Source organism: Pteronotus mesoamericanus, unplaced genomic scaffold (genome assembly GCF_021234165.1).
Source record: "Pteronotus mesoamericanus isolate MK-2021 breed Mesoamerican mustached bat unplaced genomic scaffold, CSHL_Meso_final contig_164, whole genome shotgun sequence".
NCBI lineage: Eukaryota > Metazoa > Chordata > Mammalia > Chiroptera > Mormoopidae > Pteronotus > Pteronotus mesoamericanus.
In genome coordinates this window covers 11,254,773-11,274,395 of record NW_026555065.1, presented here as the reverse complement: position 1 = coordinate 11,274,395, position 19,623 = coordinate 11,254,773, and the positions used below count along the sequence as shown (strand labels likewise).

The window sequence follows — 19,623 nt, the reverse complement described above, 5'->3', positions numbered from 1 at the left end:
CTTAAATACCTCATATAAGTGAGATCACATAGTACTTAACTTTCACTGACTAACTTATTTCACTTAGCCTAATTCTCTCCAGGTCCATCTTTGCTGTCTCAAATGGTAAGAGTTCCTTCGTTATCACTGCTGCAGAGTATTCCATTATGTAAATATACCACAGCTTTTCTATCCATTTATCTACTATGGGCACAGAGGCTGTTTCCAGATTTTGGCTATGGTAAATAACGCTGCTGTGAACATAGCAGTGCATATATTCTTTTCAATTTTGTGTTTCAGCATTCTTAGGATATATTCTGAGAAGTGGAATCAGTAGGTCAGAAGGCAGTCCTGTTTTTAATTTTTTGAGGAAACTCCATACTGTTTTCCACAGTAGCTGCACCAGCCTGCATTCCCAACAGAAGTGCACCAGGGTTCCCTTTTCTCCGCATCTTCACCAGCACTTGTTTGTACATGATGGTAGCTCTTTTGGCAGGCATGAGCTGATATCTAACTGTGGTTTTAATTTGCATCTCTCTGATGATTAGTGATGTCTAAGGGCCTTCTCTGTGTCTTCTTTGGAGAAATGTCTATTCATGTCATTTGCCCACTTTAAAATTGGATTGTTTATCTTCCTAGTGTTGAATTGTATAAGTTCTTTATATATTTATGGAAATTAAACCCTTACCTGATGTATATCATTGGCAAATATGTTCTCCCATACAGTGGGTTCCCTTTTCATTTTGTTGATTTTTTTCTTTTAGAGGCTTTATTTTATTTTTTATTTAATTTTTGCTTTTAATTTTTTTTTCATTCCCACTTAGTCCTCTTATACTCTCATTCTTCTACAATCACTACACTGTTGTCAGAAACTTTTTAATTTGATATAGTCCTATTTGTTTATTTTTTTCCTTTTTTTTTCTTGCCCTGGTAGATATATTGGCAAAAATATTGCTATGCAAAATATCTGAAATTTTACTGCCTATGTTTTCTACTAGGATTTTTATTGTTTCATGACTAAGCATTTAAGTCTTACCCATTTTGAGTTTATTCTTGTGTATGATACACATTGGTGGTCTAGTTTCGTTTCTTTTTTATTTGGCATGTATTATCCAACTTTCCCAACACCATTTATTGAAGGACTGTTTTTATGCTTTTGCCTTCTTTGACAAATATTGACTATAAAGCATGGGCTTATTTTTGGGCGCTCTATTCTGGTCCATTGAGCTATATACTTGCTTGTTTTTATGCCTGTTCCCAGCTGTTTTGATTAAGGTGGTCTTTGGTAGTTTAATATCAGGTATTGTGATACCTCCAACTTTTTTCTTCTTCCTCAATATTGTTGATGCTATTTGGATTTTTTTTTTTTTTTGGTTCCCTATAAAGTTTTGGAATATTTTGTTCTAGATCTGTGGAATATACCATTGGTATTTTAATAGGAATTGCATTGAATCTATAGATTGCTTTGGGTAGTATGGACATTTTTGTGATGTTAATTCTTCCAGTCCATGAACACAGTGTATCCTTCCACTTATTTCTTTCTTCATTTCCTATAGTTTTCTGAGTACCCGTCTTTTATCTCCTTGGTTAAATATATTCCTAAGTACCTTATATTTTTGTTGCAATAGTAAATGGGATTGTTTCCATAGTTTCTCTTTCTGATAGTTCATCATTGCTGTATAAAAATGCCACCGATTTCTGAGTATTGATTTTATATCCTGCTACTGTGCTAAATTAATTTATTAGGTCTAGTAGTTCATTGGTAAAGTCTTTATGGTTTTCTATGTACAATAACATGTTGTCTGCGAATAATGACAGTTTTTCTTCTTCCTTTTCAATTCAGATGCCTTTTATTTCTTCTCATCTGATCACTGTGGCTAGGACTTCCAGGACTATGTTGAATAAAAGTGGTGAAAGCAGACATCCCCTGTCTTGTTCCTGAACTTAAGGGAAACACTTTTAGTTTTTGCCCATTGAGTATGATGTTGGCTATAGGTTTTTCATATACAGCCTTTACTCTGTTGCGGTATGACTCCTCTATTCCTACTTTGCTGAGGGTTTTTATCTTAAATGAGTGCCGGATTTTATTGAATGCTTTTTCTGATATGCTTTTTACTGATATGATCAGGTGATTTTTATCTTTCATTTTGCTCATGTGATATATTACATTTATTCTTTTGCAAATATTGTACCAACTTTCCATCCTTGGGATAAATCCCACTTGATTATGGTGTATGAACTTTTTAATGTATCGCTGTATCTGGTTTGCTAGTATATTTTTTTAAATATTTTATTTTTTTATTTTTAGGAAAGAGAGGGAGAGAAACATCAATGTGTGGTTGCCTCTCACATGCCCCCAACTGGCCTGGCCCACAACCCAGGCATGTGCCCTGACTGGGAATCGAACTGGTGACCCTTTGGTTCACAGGCTGGTGCTCAGTTCACTGAGCTACACCAGCCAGGGCTGGTCTGCTAATGTTTTGTGAAGGATTTTAACATCTTTGTTCATCAGGGATATTGGCCTATAATACTCTTTTTATTGTGTCTTCATCTGGTGTTGGAATTAGGATAATATTGGCCTCATAAAAAGGCTTGGAAATCTTCCCTCTTCTTGAACTTTTTGGAATAGTTTGAGAATGATAGATGTTAGTTCTTCTTTGAATGGTAAAATTTACTTGAGAAGCCATCTAGTCCAGGACTTTCGTTGGCTGGAAGTTTTTTCATTACTGCTTCAATTTCATTAGTTATTATTGGTCTATTCAGGTTTTCTGCCTTTTCCTGATTTGGTTTTGAAAAATTGCATGTTTCTAGAAATTTATCCATTTCTCCCAGGTTGCCAAGTTTCAGGTCATATAGTTGTTCACAGTAATTTCTTGCAATCCTTTGTGTTTCTCTGATATCAGTTCTTCCTTCTCTTCTTTCATTTCTGTTTTTTACTTATTTGGGTCCTCTTTTTTTGGGGGATGAGTCTGGTTAAAACAAGATCAATCTTGTTTATCTCTCCAAGGAACTATCTCCTGGTTTCACTGATCTTTTGAATTTTTTTTTTTTTTTTTTTTTTTTTTTTTTTTTTAGTGTAGGATTAGATTGTTTACAGGAGATTTTTCTTGCTTCTTGAGGTAGGCTTGTTGTGCTGTGAACTTCCCTTTCAGAACTGCTTTCGCTGTGTCCTATCCATTGGGAGTTGTGTGTTCATTTTCATTGTTTCCAGGTAATTTTTGTTTTCTCCTTGACCTCATTGATGGCCCATTCATAATTTAATAACATGCTATTTAGCCTCAATGTATTTGAATGTTTTTGAGGTTTTTTTAATTGAGGTTGACTTCTAGTTTAATGACATTGTTATCTGATACAATGCTTGATATGATTTCAATCTTCTTGAATTTGTTAGTTTATTTTGTGACCTAACATGTAATCTATCTTTGAGAGTGTTCCATGTATACTTGAGAAGAACGCAGATTCTGCTGCTTTGGGACAAAATGTCCTGTAAATATCAATTAAATCCATTAGATCTAGTGTGTTGTTTACGGTTGCTTGTTTCCTTGTTGATTTCTTATCTGGAAGATCCATTCATTGATGACAGTGGGGTGTTAAAATCCCCTACCATGACTATATTGTGTCGATCCCTTCCTTAAATTCCACCAAGATTTTCTTTATACATTTAGGTACTTTCTGCCCAACTTTCTTCCAGAGAATGGAGGGCCATTCAAATTCACTGCTGGGTGTATGGAATGGGCCCCTCCTCTGGCCTGAACTGCTGCATAGCCTCTCCAGTAGTCACAGATAAGGGCAAACATACCAAGCTTTTGTAGCAATGTGCTAGCTCCTTCTCTGGGGTGGTGCACTTAGAGTCTCCCAGGTGGAGCAAATCCCCACTGCTTCCCACCACCCAATGCTACACAAACTCTCCTTCCTGTCGCTTGTTTTTCTGCTTTGTGGGGCGGAGACTCCTCACTCCCAGGGGGAGGGCGCTCCACTGCCACAGTATCCCTCCAGCTTTCCAGTTATCCCATCTGCGTGAGGGGGCTCATCCTGGCCTTGTCTCTTTTTGTCTTCCTCTGTGTTCCTGTTTGTAAAGTTCCAGATCAGCTACAGTTCAGCTGGATTTTAATATAAATATTTTTCAGTTTAGCTGTTAGTCTGATCTGGGTATGGGAGCAAGTGGACAAAGCTTCTAGTTACACTGCAACTGTCTTGGACACCCCTTTTTCTATATTTTCATATTCATATTTGTTATTTTTTCTTCTTGAATAAGCCTCTCTAACAGTTCTTGTAATAGTGGTTCAGTTGTGATGAACTACTTTAGTTTTTTCTTGTCTGGGAAACTATTTATTTATTTATTTATTTTTATTGTTCAAGTACAGTTATTTTCCTGCTACCACTTTTCCTATACCCCACCCACCACCACCTCCCACCCTCAATCCTTCTCCACTTTGGCTTTGTCCCTGGGTCCTTTATCCATGTTCTTTGACAACCCTTCCTCTTCTTTTCCCCCGCTACCTATCTCCCTGCTCTCCTCTGGTTACTGTAAGTTTGTTCTTTATTTCAATGTCACTGGTTATATTTTTCTTGCTTTTTTGTTTTGTTGATTAGGTTCCACTTATAGGTGAGATCATATGGTGTTTGTCTTTCACTGCCTGGCTTACTTCACTTAGCATAATGCTCTCCAGTTCCATCCATGCTATTGTGAAGGGTAGTAGCTCTTTATGTCTCATTCGATTCTAGGTGGCAGTCTTACTGGGTATAGTAATATTGGTTGTAGGTCATTGCTTTTCATCACTTTGAATATTTTGTGCCAATCCCTTCTGGCTGCACAGTTTCTGATGAGAAATCATTTGAGAGCCTTATGGATGCTCCCTCATGTAACACAAACTGCTTTCTTCCTGGTACTTTTAAGAGTCTCTCTTTGTCATTAACCTTTTGACATTTTAATTATAGTATACATTGATTTGGGCCTCCTTGGGTTCATCTTGTCTAGGACTCTCTGCACTTCCTGGACTTGTATGCCTGTTTCTTTCGCCAGTTTAAGGATGGTTGTAGTCACTATTAATTCAAATAGGTTTGCAGTTCCTTGCTTGCCCTCTCCTTCTTCTAGTACCACAACAATGCAAATGTTGGTATTCACTTGATATTTTCCAAGAGGTCCTTTTTACTATTCTAATTTTTCCAATTATTTTATCTCTTTGTTGTTCTGATTGGGCGTTTCCCACTATCTTGTCTTCAAAATAGTTATTCAACCCTATGCTTTATCTAATCTGCAGTTGATTGCATCTAATGTATTCTTCACTTCAGTTGTTGTATTCTTCATTTCTGATTTGTTGGATTTTTTAAAAGATTTTATTTATTTTTATAGAAAGGGGAAGGGAGGGAGAAAGAGAGGAAGAGAAACATCAATGTGTGGTTGCCTCTCATGTGCCCCTAACTGGGGACCCAGCCTGTAACCCAGACGTGTGCCCTGACTGGGAATTGACCCAGTGACCCTTTGGTTTGCAGGCCGGCATTCAAACCACTGAGCAACACCACCCAGGGCTGACTTGTTCTTTTTTATGGTCTCTATCACTTTGTGTGAGTTCATCTGTTCTTCCCCTAGGATCATTGAGCATTCTTATAACCAGTGTTTTGAATCTCTATCTGGAAGATTGTTTGCCTTCATTTCCTTTAGTTTTTTTTTCCTGGAGTTTTGTTCCGTTCTCTCTTTGGAGACCTATTTCCTTTTCTTCTTACAATGGCTACCACCCTGCATTTGTTTCTATGTATTAGGTAGAGCTACTATGTCTTCTGGTCTTGGTGGAATGGCCTATGTAGTAGGTGTTCTGTAGGTCCCAGTGGCACAACCTCTGTAGTCACCTGAGCTGGGTGCTCCATGTAGCACCCCCTGTGTGGACTCTGTGTGCCCTCCTGTTTTAGTTGGGCCTTGATTGCTGTTGGCATGTCACTGGGCGGGATTGACTCTTAGGGTGACTAGCTACAAAGCTTTACTGTCACTACAGCAGATGAGCTGCTGTATGGGGGCTTACCCTATAGAGCAGGGCTAGTTTCAGTGGGGCTCTTGTGCCCGATGAGTCTGAGCCTTGAATGTGTCACTTGTGGAGGTGATTGGGTGGTACTCTGGCATAGTCTGAAGCTGGGCACCAGGTGCACTGGCTCTGGGACCTCCCTGGAGGTGCAGGTCAAAATCAGCTCTCACTTGTGCCCTGTCTGGGGCCACCCAGCATGTACTATAGTGATCTGCAGATGGCTGCGAGTTGTGCTGGGGTTGGCAGTATCCAGGAGAAATCAAGCTGTGAACTGAGGCCAGTTGCTAGTAGTGCCGGGCATGAGGCTACTTAGCAAGAGGTACAGGGCATGCTGAGGCCTGATGCTGCTTCTTTAGTTTATGAACCTTTGAGAAGGTTTAGAAAATTCTGCAGCATGATCCAAGACAGGCCATTTGTATGGAAAGGGCTACTGGAAATGGCCTGAATGGGCTAGCAAGTTGAGTCAAGTAGTGTTAGTTAGCCAGGTTGATGGGGACTCAGATATGGCATGTGTGTGTGGGCTGTCTGGGTAGATGGCTCAGTAGAGGAACAATGGCCACTGCCAGCACTTCTGTCTTGGAGAAAACTGCCACTCCAACTCTTGCCCCAAAGCCAGGCAATTAGGTTCCTCCCTGTATGTCCCTGGCACCTTACAAGCTGCTGCCTCAGTGCTGGAGCTCAGAGCAAGTAAGTCCAAGTAAGTATGTGTATGGGCCTTTTAAGAGGAACCCCTGGGACTCCAGGAGCCCTCTGTCTCACTCAGCTACAATCCCTGCTGGTCTTCACAGCCAGAAGTTATGGGGGCTTTTTTTCCCAGCACTGGGATGGGGGGCCAGCTATGTATGGTCTTTGGACATGCTGCTCCTCAGGGGGACCTCCACAGCTGAGATATCCCTCCCAATTCGTAATTTTTAATTGGCACATGTGTGGAACTGGCCTGTGTTGTCTACACCCTTCCCACCATTCTCGATGTGGCTTCTTTATTTCCTTTGTTGTAGGACTACTGTTTTGCTAGATTTCAGGTGGTTCTGAATGATGGTTGTTCTGTAGTCTAGTTGTAATTTTGACAGGGTTGTGGGAGGATGTGAGTATGGCATTTACCTATCCCGTTCTCTTGACCAAAACTCTACCCTCTATTGCCTGTAATTTACTGCAAATATACTATGTGGGATAAACTCAAACCTTGTTAAACCTAATTTCTTCCTACTGCATACCTACTCATGACCAGTGAATTATGTCTGGACCAAAATCTCAGTGGATTGGTCCTACTTTAAATTTATTTACAAATATCAAGTGGAATGCCATTTTCTTTTCCCTCTTTTTGAGAAGTCAGTCCCCTCTCCAACTTTTAGAGGTGATTTTTAAACAGGTTATCTTTTCACCTCAGTTTTCCAATACCTCTTCTAACCTTCCTTTTTTCAGTTCATGACTTTGCCCACTATTTTATTAAGCAAATGGAATAAGAAGATAACTCTTCCTCATCCTATCACTAAATCTATTGACTTTTCTGCCTCTAGCCCCTCTACTCTGTTTCCCCCCTCATTATGATGGATTGCTACTCTTCTGTTTAAAGCCGATCACTGTGCACTTAATCCCTTACCCTCTCTTCTACTCAAGGATTTTGTTCCTATAATTATCCTTTCTTTCTCTTGCAAAAAGTCATATATGACACAGTTGATTACTCTTTTCTTAAAACACTATTCATTTGCTTCTGGAGCACCAGTCTTGATTTTCTTCCTCATTTTCCTTAGCTTTACAGATTGTGGTTTCAGAGGCCCACCCAAGTCCTTGGCTCTCTTCTCTGTCTGTATCCAACTCTGAGATGCTCTCATCCATCCCCATGGCTGTATGTACCATCTATATGTTGGTAATTCCACATTTCTTTTTCTTGCTCTGACCTCTTCTCTGAGCTCTAGACTCCTGCATCTTGCTGCCTACTTAATAGCTCTACTTTGTTAAACTTCATATATCCTAAAGGGAGCTTTTGCTTCCCTGCCCTTTGTAAACCTGCTTCTCCTTTTCTCCCTCTCAGTAAAAGACATGAAGTTTTTCATTGCAAAATCTGAGTCATCTTGATCCTTCTCCTTTCCCATACTTATATCCAGTCCATCAACAAGTCTTGCCAATTGTCTTCAAAATATGTAGAATTAACCACTTCTCAAAAATGCACTACTTCTACCCTAGCCTAAGCTACTTTCGCTTATACGATTCCAGTGACCCAGAGAGGTATTCTTACACTCAGTAGCTCTACCACAGTAGCTAGAATAATCCTTTAAAAACTTAGTCACAACACAAAGGCATCCCCCCATACACATATACACATACACACACCCTACTCAAAACTCTCCAAGGGCTTTCCATATCATGCAGAATAAAATCAAACTTCTAAGGGATTACAAGGTCTGCCTAAGCTCCCCTGGCCTGTTTGTACTTTCTCAAGATCTAATAACACCCTGCCTGTGTCACTCAGCTGAAGCCACACTGATCATCTCGGTGATTTCTGAATATACTAAGTGGATTTCTGCCTCAGTGTCTTTGTCTTCATTGTTCTTCTGGTCTGTAATTCTTTCCTCCAGATCTTTACATGAATCATTCCCTCATTTGGAAGCCTTACCCTAACCAACTTTACCTTAAATAATTAGGCCCCGTCTCCCATTGCTCTTTGCCTTTACCCTTTATTTTTTTTCATAGTCCTTATCCCAGATATTACATATATGCGTGTATATATGTATGTATGTGTTTATTATGTTTCTTCCTTTAGAATTCAAGCTTTATAAGGGAGGAACTTTGGTTAATTAGCATGTGCCCATCATGTAGAATAGCACATGACACATAATAAGTGTTCAATAAATGTGTTGAATAAGGTATTATTTCTCCCAATTTCAGATATGGAAACAGAGTCTACTGTATCTGCCGGGTTTTCAGACTCCCAAGTTTGTTGCTTTTTTGTTCCTTAGCCACTTGTTTCTAGAAGCTTGTCTGATATTCCTCATCTGAATTGTTACGGCATTTTGTGTTACTCTTAAAGCATTTACAACATTTTGTCTTGTGCTACTGAGGCATACGTTTTTTTCTTCCTGCCCTCTTCTGGTGACTTAGGAATGTTTTAAAAATTATGAGAGAATAATATTATTCTTCTTGGATCTCATAGTATTTGAGTTTTAAAGTTAGACTTGATTTTCTTTACATTATACAGCTTTTTCTTTTAAAACTAATATGAAATTCAGGCCTTAAGAATTTTTTATAAAAATTTTTTTTCTAGCAACATGAAAACTGCTTAATTTTTTGTAAAAATAAATTTACTTTATTGAGTATTTTCAGGATGCAAGCTCATAACATAACAGCATTGGTATCCTGGTCTGTACTTTGTAAAAAGTACTTGAGTATGATTGAAAACAAATGTTTTCAAGTTTTTGATAATGTTTTTCCTTTCTGTATGGATTTACTTATGTAAGAAAACTTTATTTCCTGCTTTACTATTCTTCTGACTATCCCTTTTCTTTTTCATTTCTCCCAAGAAAGGGAGCAGGCAGTATTGATTCAGGGACAGGGGGAACATCATGTGGTAAAGAATGGTTTTCATTTTTCTGTGAGGTAGGTTACAAAGTCACCAAGACTTGTGGACTCTGTAGTTAATGAGAATCTCTGTCTTTTTCCATGTGAACAGTGAGATAAATCAGGCTTGCTCTTAGTGTAAGCCACCACCCAGAAAGCTGTGAAGAAGGCTGGTGATAGCAGATGGTATTCATACACAGTTTGATTTGTTTAGAAACCTACATAAAGAGCAGCATGTGTTTTGTTTTGTTTTCCCCTTAATTACTCAGAGCCAGGGAGATCAGTTTTCAAATATAAAGCATAGTGATATAGCCAGGAGGAAAACTTAAAAGAAGAAAATAGGCAACTGTGTTTTTAACTGCATCATTTCAGTTCCATATTTATTGTGTATGTTCTTTGTAAAAGGCTCTGCACTAGGCATCATAGGTGATGCAAAGAAGATTAAGTATTACAAAATAAATTTCACTCAATAAACATGTTGTCAGTGCCTGTTATATGCCACTAAAGTGCTGGGAATATAGAATTTGAGACAGTTCCTATCCTTGAGTTTACAGTATAGCCAGGCAGAGGGGAATGAACAAAATGGATATTTAATTTCATACAACAGGTACTATGATATAAGTATATCAAGATGCTATAGAAGTGCTGAAGAAAGGGTACCTCATCTAACCTGGAAGGATAATGAGAAAGATAGTGAGGAAAGATTTCTGGGAGGAGGTAAAACCATAATGTATTGCCCTAGCTGTCTTAAAAGGTGAAGGGGTACTAGCCAGGTAAAAATGAGGAGTAGGGAGGAATCAGGGCAGAAGGAAGAGCATGAGCAAAGGTTCAGAGGCAAGAAATATAGTTTGGGAGAGAGCCAGATACTGCTGATGTAGCCAAAGGTAACATCTGTGGCGGGACATGAGATTATGGTGGTGTTTGGAGTTTATCCTCTATGTTCTTGTTTCTTCATGTGTGGAATACAGATTCTCTGCAACAGCATCAGAATATTTGCAGAAATGCAGGTCTAAACCCACCCTCATAAGTGAAAAATAACCTATAAGATCTGTTGTTTATGCTCAGAATTGAGATTTCCCTGTAAGGTTAATGTAGAATGTTATGTATTTAACAGCCTTTTTTTTTTTTAATGACATCATTTGTCAGGTTTACAGAAACACAGTATTTATGAGTTGGTATCTTACACTGGTGTTTTGGGTAGTTCCCTAAAGAATAACTATAGTTATAAAGAGTTGCTTGTAAAATAGAGGGCATGTATACTGTATCTTGGGGTCAATAAAAAGAGGCAGAAAATTCCAAACAAAAGTAATGTGAAAGCTTAATTTATGATGATATCTTTAAAGATATATTTTTCTAATAACAATGCAGGGTAAGAGTTCTAAGACCTCTATCACTCAGTGCTCAGCCTCTGGGTGGTGTGTGTATGTGTATGTGTGTGTAAAATTTGGGAGAAAGCAAGGAATGTGGAAATGAAAAATATTGCAAAATAATAGAGGGAGCCTATATTTATAAATGTTTCATATATTTCTTTTACTGTACAGGAATTAGAAAATAAAAAAAGACTACAAAAACAAGCTGCCACTATCCAAAGTGCCACAGAAGTTCGCTTGAATAGAGCTCTAGAAGAAGCAGAAAAGCATAAATTGGAGCTAAATAAATTAAGGCAAAATAACAAGGTATGGAAAAATTAAATGGTTTTGGTAGTGATCACCTTTGGTAACTTCCTCTTTTATGCAAGAGTGAAAATTAAATAGTTATTAAATTATAATTCTTGTCACAATGATAATGAAATATATTCATTATCAATATGTACATTTTCAATAAGTTAGGATTATATTGCTTGGGCAAGTGCTATAATTGGGTGATAGCACAGCTCTTTGGGGGGTTCACTCATTTTTTACATCCCAAAAAACCTTTATTGTGTGCCCACATTATATGCCAGACACTTTTCTAATCTTGGGGTAAATGGTGGGAAAAACTCTTTTGTATCTCAAGTTTGTTTTATTCTTCCTTGAGCCTCACTTTTCTAATATTTGAGGTCTCTCCCAAAAAAGTCCAGCCATTGTTAATATAACAAGAATGGTTTGCACAACATTTTAACATTGATGTAGCCGGGCAGCCAAGGAGAATGGGGTGCAAAAGGTGTGAACAATGATGACCTCACTGCACTAGTCAGTGGGGGTGGTAGCTGCTGTTGAGTGAGCATGTGCACTGTGTGGCTATCGCATTCAAAATGACAGCAAGTAGAGCAATGAATCTGCATCAAATTTTGCATTAAGCTTGAACATTCTTCTGTAGGAACTATTCAGATGATTCAGAAGCTATGGGCAATGGATAATTGGCAGCTTCATCATGACAATGAATGCGCCTGCTCATGCATCACAACTCATGCAGAGTTTTTTGGCAAAACATTGAATTACTCAGTAGACTCAGCCCCCATACAGCACAGATTTGGTGCCCTGTGACTTTTGGCTTTTCCCAAAACTAAAATCACCTTTGAAAGGGAAGAGATTTCAGACCATTGATGAGATTCAGGAAAATACAACAGGGCAGTTGATGGTGATTGGGAGAACTGTGTGAAGTTCCCAAGATGCCTACTTTGAAGGGGACTGAGGCATCATTGTCCTGTGTACAATGTTTTTTGTATCTTGTATCTTCTTCAATAAATGTCTCTATTTTTCATATTACATGGCTGGTTAGCTTCTGAACAGACCACGTGTAATACAAAGGGCTATTTTATAAGTCAGTAGTTCATTTGGAGGGCTTGTTAAGACATAGGTTGCTGGGCCCCCTCTCCAGAGTTTCTGTTTTCGTAGGGCTGGGGTGAGGCCTGAGACAGTGCAGTTTTAAGAGGTTCCCAGAAATGCTGATGCTGCTGGTTCTGAGATAACATTTTGATAACCACTGTTGTAGAGTTATTGTGAGAATCACCATCGTATTCCCAGTATCTAGCTAATGATTGGCATAGAATTAGCACCCAATTCCTAAAATAGCTATTTAATAAATGAAGGCTCAACCATCAATGTGTGTGAAAACACTTTTTACACTACAAATATTTCTATTAGTTTTTGGTCCTCTGTCAAGTTGAAAGTGATGCTCCATTGGAATCTCTCCATCGTGATGACAGTGGCTTGGATGATGAAATTAGGAGCCACCCTCAATACATACACAAAATGATATGTCTGATATTAAATTAGTAGCATAAGAAGACATTGAACAAAATTGATCTTGGCTAAGTCCTCCAGGTTCAACAGAGGCAAATGTTGCAGTGACTACAGTTTTAAGATGTCTTCTGTGAGATAGTTTATACTGTATAATCTTAACTATATTCATATTTAAAAGCCATCAATGGTGGCATTATGATGGGGATTTATTAATAAAAGTTATTAAATGAACAAATTAGGAAGTCTTTAAAAAGTTGCCAGTAATTAGTATGTTATTAGAATATTATTTCCAATTTGGTGCATTCTAAAGAGAATCTGAATAAAATGAAATGGAATAACCGATTATGTCATGATTTGCTAATTCTGGTTGTAGAGTTGATCTCTATTTTAGCACACACGTTAGAGAAGTAGAAAGAAAATTTGTTTCCATGACAACAGATGAGTCTCCTAATTCTAGCCAGCCATTTTGCAAATTCAAGTAATGACTTGGTATGTGAGCGATTCAGTATAAAACCATCCACCCTACATAAATGACTTAGATGTGTTCGAGACACACATCTGACCCCAGGACTGCATAATGGGTAATTGATTTGAACACAGTGGGATGACATTTTGTGTATATATTACTTACTATTTCCTATCAAGTGTTTTTCTAGGAGTTTCATGGATTTGGGTCTTAGATTTAAGTCCTTAATACATTTGAGCTAATTTTTGTGGGTGGTATAAGATAGGAGTCTAGTTCATTCTTTTACATGTGAATATAAATTTTTCCAGTACCATTTATTGAAGAGAGTGTTTCCCCATTGCATATTATTAGTTCCCTTGTCAAATATTAGTTGACCATATGCATGGGTTGCTTCTGGGCTCTCAATGCTGTGTCATTCATTGGTTTATGTTTCTGTTTTTACATAGTATCATACTATTTTGATTTCTATAGCTTTAAATATAGTTGGAAATCAGGAAGTATGATGCATCCCATTTTGTTTTTCTTTCTCAGGCCTGCTTTGTCTCTTTGGTAACTTTTGTGGTTTTCCATATACATTTTAGGCTTTTTTTTTCTATATCTGTAAAAAATTCCATTGGAATCTTGATAGAGGTTTGCATTGAATTTATAGATGGCTTTGGTTGTATGGATATTTTAACAATACTAATTCTTTCCATTCATGAACACAGGATTCTTTTCCATTTGAGTCTTTGATAACTTTCATCAATGTCTTATAATTTTCAGTGTACAGATCTTTCACCTTCTTGATTAAATTTATTCCTATGTATTTTATTCTTTTTGGTGTAATTATAAAGGGTATTATTTTATTTCTGTTACAGATAATTTATTATCAGTGTATAGAACACTGAGTTTTGAATGTTAATTTTGGGTTCTGCAATTTTAATTTGTTGATCAGATCTAACAGCTTTTTCATGGAGTCTTTATGATTTTCTCCATATAAAATCATGTCTTTAGCAAATACAGATAGTTTTACTTCTTCCTTTCCAGTTGATGCCTTTTATTTCTTTTTCTTGCCCGATTGCTCTGGCTAGGTGTTCTGGTACTGTGTTGAATAGGAGTGGTGAGAGTGTGCACCCTTGTCTGTTTCCTGATCTTAGAGGAAAAGCTTTCAGCCTTTCACCACTGAGTATGATGTTAGCTGTGGACTTGTCTATTATGTTGAGGGATGTTCTTTCTAAACCTAATTTGTTAAGAGTTTTTATCATGAACAGATGTTGAATTTTTTGAAATGCTTTTTCCATGTCTACTGAAATGAGCATGTGCTTATTTTCCTTCATTCTGTTAATGTGGAGTGTTACATTCATTTTCATTGTTGAATCATCCTTGCAAATACAGCAATAAATCCCACTTGATGTCTAATCTTTTTCATGTGCTATGGAATTCAGTTTGCTATTATTTTGTTGAAGATTCTTCCATCAATATTCATCAGGGATATTGGTCTGTAATTTTATTGCGGTGTCTTTGGCTTTAGTACCAGGTTAATAATGCTGGCTTCATAAAATGAATTTGGAATTGTGTTGTCCTCTTCAATTTTTTTGGAAGAATTTAAGGACAATCGGTGTTAATTCCTCTTTAGATGTTTGGTAGAATTCACCAGTAAAGCCATCTGATACTGGGCTTTCTTTTTTGGGAGGTTTTTAATTACTGTTTCAATTTCCTTACTAGTTTTAGGCCTGTTCACATTTCCTAGATCTTCATCATTCAGTTTTGGTAGGTTGTGAGCTTCTAGGAATTTATTCATTTCATCTAGATTATACAATTTGTTAGTGTTCATAGTATTCTCTTATGATCCTTTGTATTTCTGGGGTATCAGTTGTAATGTCCCCTCTTTTATTTCTGATGATAGTTATTTCAGCCTTATTTTTTTTTTAGTCTATGTAAAGTTTTATCAATTCCATCGACTTTTTTTCCCCAAAGAAGCAACTGTTGATTTTTTTTCTATACTGTTTTTCTATTATGTATTCGTTAACTCTGCATTAATCTTTATTATTTCCTATCATTAATTTTGGGTTTAGTTCTTTTTCTAGTTACTTACGTTGTAAAGTTGTTGATTTGAGATCTTTATTTTTAATGTAAGCATTTACAGCTATAAATCCCTCCCTTTGGAACTACCTTCATTGTATCCCAGAAGATTTGGTGTGTTGTGTTTTCATTATAATGTGTCTGAAAACATTTTCTAAATCCCCTTGTGATTTCTTCTCTGACCCATTTGTTGTTTATGTTGTTTAATTCCCACATATTTGTGCGTATTTGTTTTCCTTCTGCTATTGATTTCTATTTAATTGTATTGTGAACAGGAAAGATACTTTGTATGATTTCAGTCTTTTTAAATTTACTAAGATTTGTTTAGTGGCCTCTGATATGATCTATCCTGGAGAATGCTCTATGTGTACTTAAGAAAAATGTTGGGTGGAATGTTCTGAATGTGTCTGTTAGGTCCAGGTGGTTTATAGTGTTCAATTACTGTTCCCTTAATCTTTGGATTGTTCTGTCCACTATTGAAAGTTGGGTATTGAAGTCTCCTATTGTTATTATAGAGCTGTCTATTTCTCCTACCAATTCTGTTATTTGCTTTATATACTTAGCTCTGATGTTTGGGCATATATATTTATAATTGTTATAGCTTCTTAGTGAGTTAACCCTTTTATCATTATACAGTGTCCTTCTTTGTCTGTTTTTGACTTTGTTTTGTCTGATATTAGAGCCACACCTATTCTTTTCATTACTATTTCCACTGGTTACTATTAGTAAGGAATATCTTTTTGCTTTCTTTTATTTTCAATCTGTGTACTTAGATTGAAAGTCAATCTCTGTAGACAGCATATAGTTGGTCCTGTTTTTAATCCATTTATCTTTCAAGTTACTACTACTAAGGAGGAACTTCTGTTGCCATTTTAATTTTTTCTGTAGGTCTTAAAGAATTTTTGTCCTTTTAAATGTCTTAATTTCCTGAGAGTCTTGGCCCTGCTTTTTCTCAGGGCCTTCGATGTTGTATTTTATTCTCTGTCCATAATCTCGTGCCCTTTCGCACCTGTGGTTTTGCAGATCCCCTGCAGCCCTCATGTGCAGCAGTGCCCACCACTGCTTTCAGCAGCCTCCAACCTGATATTCAAACTCTGCCACCATTCTGTCAGGTGAGACAGATAACAGTCCCTCGGGCAATCCCATATAAGTCAAAACATCACAACCAAGTTCTGCTCTTCTTTTGCACTCCCAAGAGAAGAGCTGGGAATTGAGAGACTTCTTTCCACTATGCCCAAGAGGGTGAGGTGAAAGGGTGAACCTAAGTGCAATGAAACTTCCTACTATTTTGAATGTGGTTCTTGTTTGGTTGCTGCTGCTGCTTAGTTAACTTGCAGAGTTCTCACAGTGCTGCACTGATCTGTATGTTGTGTATTCAGTGCTTCCATGGTGTTCCTTGGAGGAACAAGGGCCTGGAGCTTCCTACTCTGCCATCTGCTGACATCATTCCCAATTATCTTTTAAAGAAATGTTTTTAAAGTCTAATATTTACCAAGTTACTATTTCTGGTACTCTTATTTTCTTTATGTGTATGTAGATTTAGATTTCCTTCTGGTATCATTTTCCTTTTGCATGAAAGACTTTCAAGTATAGCAGATCCTCACATAATGTCATTTTATTCAATGTTGTTTTGTTATAATGTTGATGATATGCCATAGTAACTTATCTCTTGTTTATATCAATTAGTCTATAATGAAATTATATATTATTTTGCTTAACGTCAGAGAAACTATCGATGATATTAAGTGAGGGCTTACTGTATAAGATTTCCCTGTACTTAGTAACTTCTGCCCTGTCTTAAAGTTCACTGATCCTTTTCCCGCATTGTCCAGATTGCTTTAGCGTTGATCCAGTTAATTTTTACCAAGATTACAAACTCAGTCTTCCTTGTCATGGGCAGTAGTTGAATTCTCTAACTCAGCTGTTTACACCACAGCTGTTGCTTTTCATGGGCTCCTAGGACTCTCGTCCTGCACATAATATTTAGGTGTCTGTCAAGGATTTGAGGGAAATATAAATGCAGATATTGAGGACTCCCTTCTTTCCAGGATTTCCCACCTGAAAATGTTTACCATGCTGGCAGCCCTGCTGTCTCATTCCTCCGCCCAATAAGACTGACTTCTGGCTTGAGGTGTGCCCTCTGTGACCTACGAACTGGGAAGTGCTCTCAACCAGTATGCTTCCATTTTTTCAAGGACCATGTCATCTCCACCTTCTGCTTACTGTTGATAATTCACCCACGTCTTCAAACATTTTTAAAATTGTGCCCAGAGTTTCTGTCTGCTACTGTCTGAAGAGTTGGACCAATACAAGCTACTTTGCTATTACTGGATTTAGAGCTGAGTTGTTACTTTAAAAACATTCTTTAAAATGTGAGAGATTTGAGCATCATTAAAAGTTATCAAAGTACAGTAATTTAGTAATGCAAGGAAAACTATCTAAAATTTTATATTTGTTAAAATACAGTTTTTATTACTGATGTGATGACAGTTTTAATAATTTTTCTATCCTTTCTTTTGCAGGATATGGCAAATGAAGAACACAAAAAAATTGAAGCATTAAAATTAGAAAACAAGAAACTAGAAAAACAAAAAGGAGAATTAATGCTAGGCTTCAAGAAACAATTAAAATTAATTGATGTTTTAAAAAGGCAGAAGGTGAGTCTATCCTTTAGGCATATTTGTTTTGACATGCTTAGGCACAAAATTTTCTCTCTATAAAATGCATTAAACGTATAAAAGTTACATAAGATTTATATATCATGTGTCATCCAAGGGACTAGGAATGTGGTAACTAGGACTGGCAAATACAGTATGCATACACCCTAACTAAAGAACATACCATACTACAAGAATGAATATCATCTTAGGGAACTAGTTTGTCTCTTGAAATCTTAGAGTGAAAACTGATTCTAAGTCACGATTGTTCCATTCTTTACATGAGTTACCTGGTAGTGAGAAGATAGAAATTTGTGGTTCTGCCTCTTTTCCTTTTTGAAAAGGTTATTGAATTGTCTTTCAACAGTAGGTTGGTACAATACCACCAGTGGACAAATAGACTTTTATAGGCTGACCCTCGACTGTAATTACTGTTTCAAATACCATGTTTTTTGGAATTAGAGTACACATTCCTACGGCAGGGCTTACAAGTGGATAGCATATTATATATATAAAAAACACACTTTTACAAATTTCCTGTTGTGTGGTTGGTTTTTTTTTTAATACTAAATTACACCATTGATTTTTTTTTTTTAAACACAGATGCATATTGAAGCTGCCAAGATGCTGTCTTTCACTGAAGAGGAATTTATGAAGGCGCTTGAATGGGGAAATTCTTAAATTTAAATTCTTAAAGTTAGTCAGTCTCCATAACCAACAGTGTGTGGTTGATATACATTTCATTTAAGTAGTACTGGTTTGATTTATTTTCACTCTTAATAAGTAATGAAAATATTTGATAATGAAATCAAAATAATTCCCAAGAATTCCTGTTTGGGAGAATGCAAAATTGATATAAATATTAGGAAAAGGAAATATTTTAAAAATAAAGAAATAGGAATTTAACTTTTGATTCTGCTGTCCTTGTGACCTTTCTCTACTGCACTTGAATACAAAATATTTTATGTTCTGGAGATTTAGCTCGACATTATGAGTTTATCTAAGAGAAATTGTGTTTTTAAGTTCTTATTGACAAATTAGGCACATTAGGTAATAAAGCACTTTGAAATTCCTCACCCTTTTTCTCCCTTATAATAGAAAGAAAAAGATGCTTTTTAAAAAAAGTTACTTCTAATAATATTTGTTAAAAAATTAATGTTTAAAAACACATACAATATAGATTTAACATTGTATTACTTTGCTAAGTACCACAGACTTTGGTGGCTTAAGCAGCAGAAATTGTCTCACTGTGCTGGACACTGGAAGTCTGCTGTCAGGGGTGGCTGCTTCTGAGGCCCGTCTCTTTGGCTTGAGAGCATGGCTGTCTGCTCCCCACAATGTCACATGCTCAGAAAAAGATGCTTTAAACCCAAATTAACTCCAAACACTTACTTACCTGGCAAATCATAGGGATGCTGAAAAAGCTCTGAACAGTAGGAGTGTGGGAAAGTTAATCTCCTAGGTTTGATATACATATGTATATATGTATATAGCCATATATATATTGCTGAGTTCTGTGTAGAACTCAGATCTTCAAATTTTAGTACGAAACAATTTGACCAAAAGCAATTAATTTTGCAGTTAAATTATTCAGTAATTTTAATTTTTATAAGAAAAATGTTTTCTTATAGAGAACCATTTACAAATGATAACAGATGTTTTAGAAAATTCAAATAGACAATAGATTTGTACTATCACTAAAAAAAAAAGTTACACTGACATCT

The 19,623-nt window shown here is 36.8% G+C and overlaps 1 protein-coding gene across 2 annotated transcripts in view; it reads left to right on the top strand.

The window, feature by feature from the left end:
• Positions 1 to 18,580, top strand: part of TEX9 (testis expressed 9) — a 54,203-nt gene extending 35,623 nt beyond the window's left edge. For both annotated transcript variants that reach the window (XM_054564676.1, XM_054564669.1), the window contains exons 10-12: positions 11,093 to 11,227; positions 17,765 to 17,899; positions 18,503 to 18,580. In XM_054564676.1, coding sequence (XP_054420651.1) covers positions 11,093 to 11,227; positions 17,765 to 17,899; positions 18,503 to 18,580 — 348 coding nt within the window. The remainder of the gene's footprint in view (positions 1 to 11,092; positions 11,228 to 17,764; positions 17,900 to 18,502) is intronic.
• Positions 18,581 to 19,623: the final 1,043 nt, after the last annotated feature.